The 12,396-nt window shown below is 43.6% G+C and overlaps 1 protein-coding gene across 1 annotated transcript; it reads right to left on the reverse strand.

Moving 5' to 3' along the window:
- Positions 1–384: 384 nt before the first annotated feature.
- On the reverse strand, positions 385–11,912 carry LOC143290232 (solute carrier family 49 member 4-like). Its single transcript, XM_076599563.1, has 9 exons — positions 11,858–11,912; positions 11,370–11,446; positions 10,242–10,295; positions 7,293–7,422; positions 6,616–6,724; positions 6,030–6,097; positions 4,241–4,359; positions 2,859–3,041; positions 385–818 (listed from the first exon to the last, which is right to left on the reverse strand). Exons 4-9 carry the CDS (start codon positions 7,295–7,297, stop codon positions 664–666), a joined length of 639 nt encoding a protein of 212 aa, XP_076455678.1. The 5' UTR covers positions 7,298–7,422; positions 10,242–10,295; positions 11,370–11,446; positions 11,858–11,912; the 3' UTR covers positions 385–663.
- Between the last annotated feature and the right edge of the window lie 484 nt (positions 11,913–12,396).

Below are 12,396 nucleotides of genomic sequence, written 5' to 3' on the forward strand. Positions count from 1 at the left end.
CCTATGGAGTGGTGTGTATATCAGTGTTGTGGAGCAGGAAAAACGATCTCTTGGTCAATGAAGTCAGGATGATGTTCATCTATCTCCAGTCTGTTGTAGCGTTACCTCCTTCATTCATTCAATCCTTTCTTCCTTATTTCCTTCCTTCCTTCCTTTCTCCAGAGGGAAGTATGTACATCATTGCTGTAGAGCAGGAAAGACGATCTCTTGGTCAATGAAGTCAGGATGATGTTCATCTATCTCCAGTCTGTTGTAGCGTTACCTCCTTCATTCATTCAATCCTTTCTTCCTTATTTCCTTTCTTCCTTCCTTTCTCCACAGGGTAGTGTGTACATCATTGCTGTAGAGCAGGAAAGACGATCTCTTGGTCAACGAAGTCAGGGTGACGTTCATCTATCTTCAATCTGTTGTAGCGTTACCTCCATTCATTCAATCCTTTCTTCCTTATGTCCTTCCTCCTTTCCTTTTTTCTTTCCTTCCTTCTTTCCTTCCTTTCCCCAGGGGGGTAGTGTGTATATCAGTGTTATGGACCAGGAAAGACGATCTCTTGGTCTGTGAAGTCAGAGCGGTGTTCATCTATCTTCAGTCTATTGTAGTGTTTTCTCCAAACTCCTTTCCTTCCTCCCTTCTTTCCTTCCTTATCTCCAGAGGGTGGTGTGTATATCAGTGTTGTGGATCAGGGAAAACAATCTCCTGGTCTATGACGTCAGAGCGGTGTTCATCTATCTCCAGTCTGTTGTAGCGTTCCTTCATGAAGAAAAGGAGGGGCAGACAACCCCCTGACGTCCCCACCAGCACCCAGATGGTCCACTGTGAACCTGATAAACAACAACAACAACACACACACAGACACACGCACGCATGCACACACACACTTATAGTATATACATGTATATATATATATATATATATATATTATATATATATATATATGTGTGTGTGTGTGTGTGTGTGTGTGTGTGTGTCTGTATGCATACATGCAGATTGACGAGACAAAACATTTTTTTTTGTCTGTCCGTGTGTCCGTGTGTATGATTGTGTACCTTTCTCTCTCTCTCATGTGTGTGTGTGTGTGTGTGTGTGTGTGTGTGTGTGTGTGTGTTTGTGCTTGTCTGTCTGTCCGCGCGCGCGCGCGCGTGTGTGTGTGGCATGGGGGTGCCGTGGGAGTGGGCGTGTGGTTCAGCGGTGTTGGAACACATTTTGTGGCGACTGACACATAGCGGCTGTAAAGATGCGCACCAGCGTAAAAGCTTTTAATTCGGCGATTGAATACCTCGTCTCTCTCTCTCTCTCTCTCTCTGTGTGTGTGTGTGTGTGTGTGTGTGTGTGTGTGTGTGTGTGTGTCTGTCTGTCTGTCTGTCTGTCTGTCTCTGTGTGTCTGTGTCTGTGTGTGCCTGTGTCTGTCCGTGTGCGTATTTTTATCTCGACGTGAAATTCACTCCCTCTGCCTATATCCTCGCGTCAGCACAGTGACACTCAAGTTAGCTCGGAACATTCACACCTGTTCCACACGTGTTAGTGATTAGACAGATCGCTTCACGCCAATTACGCCATGTGTTTTGGCCAGTGAAAAAATGGGAAGGAAGAAGACAGCTTTGGCTCGAACCATTCGAATACAGACACGCTCAGAACAGTGGTAGAAACCCACTGATTCGTTTCTAACTATGGACCTTACGTGCATGTTAACAGTAAATATTGGTAGTGATCAGTGACAGTTGCTTAAAGTTATCAATCGTTCGTCCCGGACTCCTCGATAATCTTTCGGTGTTTTTTTTTCTTTCTCTCTCTCTTATGCACACACACACACACACACACACACACACACACACACACACACACACACACACACACACACACACACACACACACACACACGGAGACGCGCTGAAAATGAACGCGCGCTCACACACATGGAGGCACACATACTCTCTCCCTCTTCCTCACACACACACACACACACACACACACACACACACACACACACACACACACACACACACACACACACACTAATCGTCTAATATCACTTACAGTGAAAAGACGTTAAACTAAAGAACGAACACACACACACACCATCTACCCACACCTACCCGCCGCCCCACCCTCAGTCTCACCCTCCGCACCCCCACAGAGAGAGAGAGAGAGAGAGAGAGAGAGAGAGAGAGAGAGAGAGAGAGAGAGAGAGAGAGAGAGAGAGAGAACTGAACGCTGAAAATGTAATGTTCAATTGTCATTAGCTGTAAAGCCCTGGTATATAATCAGAACAAAAATGGTGCAAAACAGATAAAATGGAACAGAAAGGAAAAAACATAATTAAAGCGAGAGAAACAGACAGAGAGACAGACACAGAGAGACAGAGACAGACAGACCGAGACAGACTGACAGAGACTTAACAGATCGACAGACTGAGACAGCGACAGAGAGAGGGAGACAGACAGACAGACAGATACAGAGAGAGAGACAGAGACAGACAGACAGAGACATGACAGGTCGACAGACAGAGACAAAGACAGAGAGAGAGCCTGACAGACACAGAGAGAGACAGACAGACAGACAGAGACATAACAGATCGACAGACAGAGACACAGAGAGAGACAGAGACAGACAGACAGAAAGACAAACAGACACTGAGAGAGACAGAGACAGACAGAGACATAACAGATCGACAAAGACAGAGACAGACAGAGAGAGAGAGAGAGAGAGACAGACAGACAGACAGGCAGAGACACAGACAAACAGAGACAGAACAGATCGACAGACAGAGACAGAGAGACACAGAGAGAGACAGAGACTCAAACAACAACAACAACAACAGCAACAACAACAATAAAGACCCCCCCAAAAAGCGATCATTCTACCAATGCCAGGGATCATCATGAGCAGAAGGAAGATGAGGCCGAAGATGTTGTTGACGATGGTGAGGATGACGTTGGTGGTGCCCTCGCCCACAGGGTAGGACAGCTCACAGGACAGCTCGAACATCAAGGGCACGGCTGCGTTCAGGGCGGTGATGCCCGTGATGATGGTGACGTAGAACAGAGCTGTGTGAACAGTCCAACAACAACGTGGCTGAACATACCCGCGCCCGCGCGCACTTTTTTTGCTTCTTCTGCAATGACGTGAAAATCTACGTACGTATGTACGCAAGTTTTGTTTTTTTTTATTTTTTTTAAAAAATATAACATTGGCGGTCACAGATGGTTATATAGTATATCAGAGAGAAGGAAATCGATGATAATTAAAAAAAAAAAAAAAAAAAAAAAGAAAAGTTTTTTGACACTACTGGAGGTCACAGATTGTATTTCAGGAGGAAAGGAAATCGATAATAATTTTTTTTTTTTAATTAATTTTTTTTTTTTTTTTTTTACATTGGCGGTCACACATTGTATTTCAGACGTATGGAAATCAATGAAAAAATAGACACACACACACACACACACACACACACACATCTTTTTGTTTGTATGTCAGTTATGTGGCTGGGTTATGTGGTCGTGGTGATTGCGGCAGCAGCAGAAGTAGTAGTAGTGGTAGCAGTCATAGCGGTTGCAGTCGTAGTAACTGTAGCAGTCACGTTCAATAGTAGTAGTAGCAGTAGTAGTAGTAGTAGTGGCAGCTGCTGCAGCAGCAGTAGTAGTAGTAGTAGCGGTAGTATTGGTAGGAAGAGGAAGATGACCTAGAGGTAACGCGTCCACCTAGGAAGCGAGAGAATCTGAGCGCACCGGTTCGAATCACGGCTCAGCCGCCGATATTTTCTCCCCCTCCACTAGACCTTGAGTGGTGGTCTGGACGCTAGTCATTCGGATGAGACGATAAACCGAGGTCCCGTGTGCAGCATGCACTTAGCGCACGTAAAAGAACCCACGGCAATGAAAGGGTTGTTCCTGGCAAAATTCTGTACAAAAATCCACTTTGATAGGAAAAACAAATAAAACTGCACGCAGGAAAAAAAACAAAAAAAAAAAAGAAGAAGAAAAAGGGTGGCGCTGTAGTATAGCGACGCGCTCTCCCTGTGGAGAGCAGCCCGAATTTCACACAGAGAAATCTGTTGTGATACAAAGAAATACAAATACGAATGAGAAGGAGTAAAACTAGTAGGCAGCGATAAAGGTAATAGCAGAAGCAGCAGCGGTAATGGTGGTTGTAGTCGTGGTAGCAATACTCAGTCATCTGACCAGACATGTAGACACTGTCGTCATCATCATCATCATCATCAACATCGTCATTATCACGTCATTACCGTTGGAAGGTGGGATGACTTTGGTGGCGGTCAGAGCGAAGACGACGAAGGCAGTAGTCCCCAAGATGTAAGAAAACAAGACCAGCAATTTCATGATGCGCTTGAAGAAATCGGCAAACCTGGAATGTCACAGGTAAAGAATTATCAGACTAATTATAGTCTGTTCCTGTTGAAGGAAACAGCTAAAATGAAACATTAAGATTATCTAACTCATTAATCTGTCCTGTTAAAAACAAGACCAGCAATTTCATGATGCGTTTGAAGAAATCGGCAAACCTGAAATGTCACAGGTAAAGAATTATCAAACTAATTATAGTCTGTTCCTGTTGAAGGAATCAGCTAAAATGAAACATCAAGATTATCTAACTCATTAATCTGTCCTGTTAAAAACAAGATCATCTATTTCATGATGCGTTTGAAATCGGCAAACCTGAAATGTCACAGGTAAAGAATTATCAAACTAATTATAGTCTGTTCCTGTTGAAGGAATCAGCTAAAATGAAACATCAAGATTATCTAACTCATTAATCTGTCCTGTTAAAAACAAGATCAGCTATTTCATCATGCGTTTGAAGAAATCGGCAAACCTGAAATGTCACAGGTAAAGAATTATCAAACCAATTATAGTCTGTTCCTGTTGAAGGAATCAGCTAAAATGAAACATCAAGATTATCTAACTCATTAATCTGTCCTGTTAAAAACCAGATCAGCGATTTCATGATGTGTTTCAAGAAATCGGCAAACCTGGAATGCCACCGGTAAAGAATTATCAAACTAATTATAGTCTGTTCCTGTTGAAGGAATCAGCTAAAATGAAACATCAACATTATCTAACTCATTAATCTGTCCTGTTAAAAACAAGACCAGCAATTTCATGATGTGTTTGAAGAAATCGGCAAACCTGGAATGTCACAGGTAAAGAATTATCAAACTAATTATAGTCTGTTCCTGTTGAATGAATCAGCTAAAATGAAAACAAGATTATCTAACTCATTAATCTGTCCTGTTAAAAACAAGATCAGCTATTTCATGATGCGTTTGAAATCGGCAAACCTGAAATGTCACAGGTAAAGAATTATCAAACCAATTATAGTCTGTTCCTGTTGAAGGAATCAGCTAAAATGAAACATCAAGATTATCTAACTCATTAATCTGTCCTGTTAAAAACCAGATCAGCTATTTCATGATGCGTTTGAAGAAATCGGCAAACCTGAAATGTCACAGGTAAAGAATTATCAAACTAATTATAGTCTGTTGGTGATGTAACATGGACACGAGGCCTACAAACACGTAGTTCTTGATAATAACGTAAAGTGGACACTTGTACATCAAAAATGTGCTACACAATAATGACCTGACACGGACACTGAATGATAAAAACGCGGATAACTATGATTCTTGATATTGATAAAAATAGAAATAAGAATGAATAAAAACAATGAATAAATTAAAATAATGATTTTTTTTTAAATAAAAGGGAACAAGAAGGAGAAGAAGAAGAATAACAACAACAATACTACTACTACTACTACTACTACTACTACTATTAACAACAACAACAATAACAATAAAAATAAAAATAATAATAATAATAAGAAGAAGAAGAAGAAGAACAACAACAAGAAAGACTGTGATGCATGATGACAATAATACCGATAACTGCGATGATGATGATGATGATAATATTATAATAGATAGTAATGATAGTAACCAAATTAGCCGTGGTGATGACGATTACGAGGATAACAGAGATAATGACGACAGTTGTGACGTGAGGCCGCCAACTCACCTTGCAATGACAAGGGAAACAAAACAAGCACTGCAGGTGGCGTAAAATCCTATCCATCCAGCTTCAGCCTGCACACACACACACACACACACACACACACACACACATCACACACACACGCACATCACACACACACACATACATCACACACACACACACACACACACACACACACACACATACACACACAAAATCAGGGGGGTGGAAGTGTGGTAATAAGATGTTCGTTGTCTGTACCAGTTAGCCTTTATTTCATTTGGAAAAGAATCTTGGAGTAACAAGAACATAATTCGAACAATATCCTAAAATATTTCGTATGCACCAAAAGAAAGTGCCAAACTTATAGTGTATATAACCCATAGTCTTCAGATGTTGTTCAGTTTTATCCTAACTACATCATATCCGCATCAAAAGCAAATCATCGAATCAGTTTGCAGATTCAAGTTAAATGCGTTAAAGCATTGCCATTCTGAGTGAACTTTATAATTCTTGCAAATAAGTCGGGGGAGAGGGGGGGGGGGGGGCGTGGGGGGGCAAACAAACCCCCCTAAAACGACATTAAAAAAAAAGTGATGACGTCACTTACCTCATTAATGCCATGCGGTTTCAGTATGACGTCAAGAACACTGGACCACGTGTTAAGTGTTCCCAGAGATGTTCCGTAAATCATAGCCACCAACCAGAACTGTTTGCGTCTGAAAATCAAGTCAAACCATAATATGTTGTTGTTGTTGTTTTTTATGCACATCCATTTTCATCGATGAATGAGAGAGGAGGTGCGTTGGGAGGATGGGGGGTTGGGGGGGGGTGTGTGTGTTGGGGGTGGAGGGGGGGGGGTGGAGAGGGGGCGGCATAAGACGGTTGTAGAGGGACAGGGGGTGGGGAGGGGAGAGGGGAACGGTGGTGAAGATGATAGGCAGAGACATAAAAGGAGGCAGAGACAGGGAGGTGGAATAACACACACACACACACACACACACACACACACACACACAGACACACGCATATATATATATATATATATATATATATATATATATATAGAGAGAGAGAGAGAGAGAGAGAGAGAGAGAGAGAGACTTACGCTACGTCATAACCTGCCACAGCACAGTGACAGAGAGAAACCTGACGTCTAAAACTATCATCGCAAAGAGAGAGAGAAAGAGAGAAGACAGACAGACAGACAGAGAGAGACAGAGAAGAGAAGACAGAGAGAGAGAGAGAGAGAGAGAGACGTACCAAACCTGCCACCGCATCACTCACGTCATCAGAAGCTTGAGCCCTTGTAGAAAGTTCTCTCTCTGGATAGCAGCAGATGGACACGGGGGCAGGGGAGGTTTGTCCGGGAAGTACACCAGGAGCAGCAGCAACACGAAGCCTGACCACCCCGCACCTGGCATGTACAAGACAGGACAAGACCGTACAAGGCAAGGCAAGACAAGACCATACGGTGGGTTATGGAAACAAGAACATACCCAGCATGCAACTCCCCCCCCCCCCCCCCCCCCCCGCCCCTCTCCCCGAAAACGTAGTATGGCTGCCTACATGGCGGGGTAAATAAACAAAAGGGTCATACACGTGAAATGTTACCTGTCTGTCTGAGTGTGTATGCGTGCGAGCCTGAAATCTGATTGAATGACACAGGAAACGAATGATGAGCGCCCAGTGGCAGCCGTCAGTCGGCTCTACCCAGCCTGTTGTGCAAATGACCCCGTGTTTGTAAAGCGTTTAGAGCTCGGTCTCCGACCGAGGACAGGCGCTATATAAGTATGCGTATCAATCAATCAGTGAAAGGCAATGCAAAACAAGACTATTTGTAAAATACCTTATCGTCTTACCACGCGCGCCTGTGTGTGTGTGTGTGTGTGTGTGTGTGTGTGTGTGTGTGTGTGTGTGTATGTGGGGGGAGGGGGGGTAGTTTGTTTTAGTCTATCGTCAGCTACTTGTGAGTTCTTATCTGACTTGTTTTTAATGTGATTTTCAGTGCGCATGTTCATTTTTTTGCAAACAAGACAATTAATTTGTGCAATACCTAATTGTCTTAGCACGCGCGCGTGTGTGTGTGGGTGTGTGGTTTGTTTTATTTTAGTCTATCGTCAGCTACTGTGTGTGTGTGTGTGTGTGTGTGTGTGTGTGTGTGTGTGTGTGGTGTTTACGACGAACATGTGATTGCACACGTTAGTTTCTGTGTGGAACAATGAAGTGTTTTTGAATTGAACTGGATTGACAAGACAAGACAGGACAAGACAAGACAAGAAAACACCACACTACACCACACAACACAACACCGCACCGCACAACATTACACAACACAAAGGAGGTGTTTATTTCAGGAATCCCTGTGCGGGTACATGAAAATATTACATATTTAATGTAACTAATACAAAAAGGAAACATGTTTGCCATTGTGCTCACAATCAATTACAACAATGGCCATGCCAACTCACTAAGGCTACGTTCACACTCAACCCAGCCAGTTGCTACCAGACAGCTGCCGTCAGCCTGACATTGCAACATACTTCAGTCAGACACAGCCAGTTGTTGTCAGCCACGGCACTCTCTGGATGAAAGAAACGAATATTATTGGCACTCACGTTGCTTGTGTCATTCAAGAAATCTGTTTAAAAAAATATAAAATAAAATAAAACCTGTATGGAGACGGCTGGTGGGCAGTGTGAACACATCACCAGCATACATGGCGGGAAAGGGCAAAATGACGTGCGCACAATTTCTGGCCAGTTGTTGTCAGCTGCTGTCAGTAACTGACTGGGTTTAGTGTGAACATAGCTTAAAAAGCGTACTTTTCGGGGAAGAAAGTCTTTTAAAAAATTAAACAAAAAATATGTATTAGCAGCATACACGTATACGTGCAGTGACAACAGGTAATCAGTGAAGACCCCTTGCACACCCAAACCCTTCATGAAGGGAAGAGTATATGAGTCATACTGTCTGTCTGTTTCTCCCTTGTCTGTCTTGTATCGAAAATGCCTCATTTTTTAACAGTAAAATATTTTTGGGTGGAACGGTGGCTTTTTTAAAAGTAAATGGCAAGAAATTTTGCAAGATTTCGTAAACAATTCTTATGACGATCTGCGGGTAAATTTGGAAGGACGATCAACAGGCACGTTGGGAAGGATGGTCTGTAGGGAATTTGGAAAGATGTCAAAGGCACATTTGGGATTGATGACTCAAAGGTATGTATGGGACGGATTGCTCAAAGGCAAATTTGGGACGGAAGACTCAAAGGCAAATTTGGGAAGAATGATCCGTAGGCAAATTTGGGAAGGGATGCATCGCTTTTACTTGATTAAGCAATTACAGCGAACGGTATTTACGAACAAGCGATTCGATCGGGCGCTGCATGTCGCACTGAAGAACTAGTGTCCAGTCCTCTTCTTCGTTCGTGGGCTGCAACTCCCACGTTCATTCGTATATACACGAGTGGGCTTTTACGTATATGGCCGTGTTTTTTTTGTTTTGTTTTGTGTGTGTGTTTTGTGTTTTTTTTTGGTTTTTACCCCGCCATGCAGGCAGCCAAACACCGTTTTCGGGGTGTGTGCATGCTGGATATGTTCTTGTTTCCATAACCCACCGAACGCTGACATGGATTACAGGATCTCTAACGTGCGTACTTGATCTTCTGTTTGCGGTATACACACGAAGGGGGTTCAGGCACTGCACATTATGTTGACCTGGGAGACCGGAAAAATCTCCACCCTTTACCCACCAGGCGCCGTTACCGAGCTTCGAACCCGGGACTCTCCAACGCTTTAACCACTTGGCTATTGCGCCCATCCGTGTCCAATCGCTTCATCGTGCTTAGTGCTGACGCCGAGCGGAACATTCTTTTCGTGGCTCTGGGTTCAAGTCTCCCGTTTTGAAAGAATAAAGCTTGCTGGAGAGAGAGAGAGAGAGAGAGAGAGAGAGACAGACAGACAGAGAAGGGAGGAGGAGGTGGGGAGTGGCGGGGGAGGGGGGGAGGGGGGGGGGCGGGGGAATGAAAAAAAAAAAAGATTTTCCACAACAGAACAATCGACATTTCTTGTTGGAAGGAAGGTCAGACAGACAGACAGACAGAGAGACAGAGAGAGAGAGAGAGAGAGAGAGAGAGAGAGAGAGAGAGAGAGAGAGAGAGAGAGAAGAATTTACCAGTCATCAACGTTTCCCACCACCATACAATAATTTTGTCATTGATGAGAACATGATTATTACCTATGTAAGTGTACAGGGCAATGCCTTTTTTTTCGTTGCTGATCCGTTCAGCATCTGAAACAGAACGAGAGCATACAGATGCATACCGTAAGTGTGCCTCAAGGTTTCAAACTGTTCAAGGTCGTCAGCACACACACACACACACACACACACACACACACACACACACACACACACACACACACACACACACACACAAAAACAACAACAAACAAACAAACAAAACACACACAACACACACACACAAACCAAACAAAAAACAAACAAAACACACACAACACACACACACACACACACACACACACACACACACACACACACACACACACACACACACACACACACACACACACACACACACACACACACACACACACCTTAATCACCTTCACCATCACACGATCACTATCATTATCATTATTATCACCACCACCATTCTCACTACGACCATCACCATCACCACTATCTTCATGGTAGTCATCGTCATCATCATCATCATCTTTTTCTCCACCATCGTCATTATCAATATCACCACCAAAATCCTAGCTTGCTCTTGCTGCTGCAAGGTTGCGAAAAATGCTACGGATTCAAAAGACGCGCGAGCGCGCGCGCGCACGCACACATGCACACACACATGCACACACACACACACATGCACACACACAGACACACGCACACACACGCACGCACGCACAAAAAAACATTCATACACACACACACACACACGAGCGCGCGAACGATGCAAAGACTCTCGTGCTCAAAATATTAGCGCATTCTGTCTGTCCGTTCATTCATTCATTCATCTGTCCATCCGTCCGTTGATCTCTCGCGTGTCCCGCCCCCCCCCCCCCCCCCAACCCCCGACTCCTCTCCCTCCTTCCTCTCCCCACCCCATCTCTCTCTCTCTCTTTCTCTCACTTCCTCTTTCCTTTTTTTCTTAAACGCCTTCGAATTATCAGAGAGAGAAAAACGAAAGGAAACTCTGTACTGTGTGTGTGTGTGTGTGTGTGTGTGTGTGTGTGTGTGTGTGTGTGTGTGTGTGTGAGAGAGAGAGAGAGAGAGAGAGAGAGACAGACAGACAGACAGACAGACAGACTGACAGACAGTGCGAAAGAAATAAACAAATACCTGATTCGTTGTTCCCAAGGAAAAAACCTGTATTGCGGTCGATTGAAGAATCCAGCCTGGGAACTGAATCGCCAGAACTGGAATGAAAAATTAATTTTTTGGTTTTTAAAAATAATTTTCTCCTTGAACTACTTACATCTCAGTGTCATAAGCATATAATATGCACGTATGTGTCACTGCTGCTATGCGTATGCGCGTGGGCGTGTGTGTGTTCTTTTTGTTTTTGCTTCTTTAAAAAATTTTTTTTCACATATATATATATATATATATATCTCTGTGTGTGTGTGTGTGTGTGTGTGTGTGTGTGTGTGTGTGTGTGTGTGAATATGAAGAGGGTTGTTCACTTTATGCTACATTGTCAGGACGTACCATATTGTGTGTGTGTGTGTGTGTGTGTGTGTGTGTGTGTGTGAGAGAGAGAGAGAGAGAGAGAGAGAGAGAGAGAGAGAGAGAGAGAGAGAGAGAGAGAGAGAGAGAGAACATCTAACCTGATATAAAATGAAAAACCGTTTGTTGAGTTGGTCGAGACATCAGGCACCAGAAGAGGACCTGAACACACACACACACACACACTCATGCGCACGCACGCACGCACACACACACACACACACGCACGCACGTACGCTCGCACGCACGCACCCAAACACACACAAACACGTACGTACGCACGCAAGCACACACACACACACACACACACACACACACACACACACACACACACACACACACACACGTGATAAGACTGTGTATGTTGAAAACCAGCTATGCATGTCAACAATCTGATTTCTTTGTGACAAAAAAAAAGAAAGAAAAAAAAGTGGAATATTCATTTTTGTATTCGCTATTCATTGAAACAGTCAGTCAGTCACACACACACACACACACACACACACACACACACACACACACACACACACACACACGGAGACAGTGTCAGAGACAGAGACAGACAGAAACAGAGATTCAGATCGAGAGAGACAGAGAGGAGCTGAACAAGAAATAAGTACTGAACGTTACTTTCGAAAAT

This window comes from Babylonia areolata, chromosome 15 (assembly GCF_041734735.1).
Source record: "Babylonia areolata isolate BAREFJ2019XMU chromosome 15, ASM4173473v1, whole genome shotgun sequence".
NCBI classification, from domain to species: domain Eukaryota; kingdom Metazoa; phylum Mollusca; class Gastropoda; order Neogastropoda; family Buccinidae; genus Babylonia; species Babylonia areolata.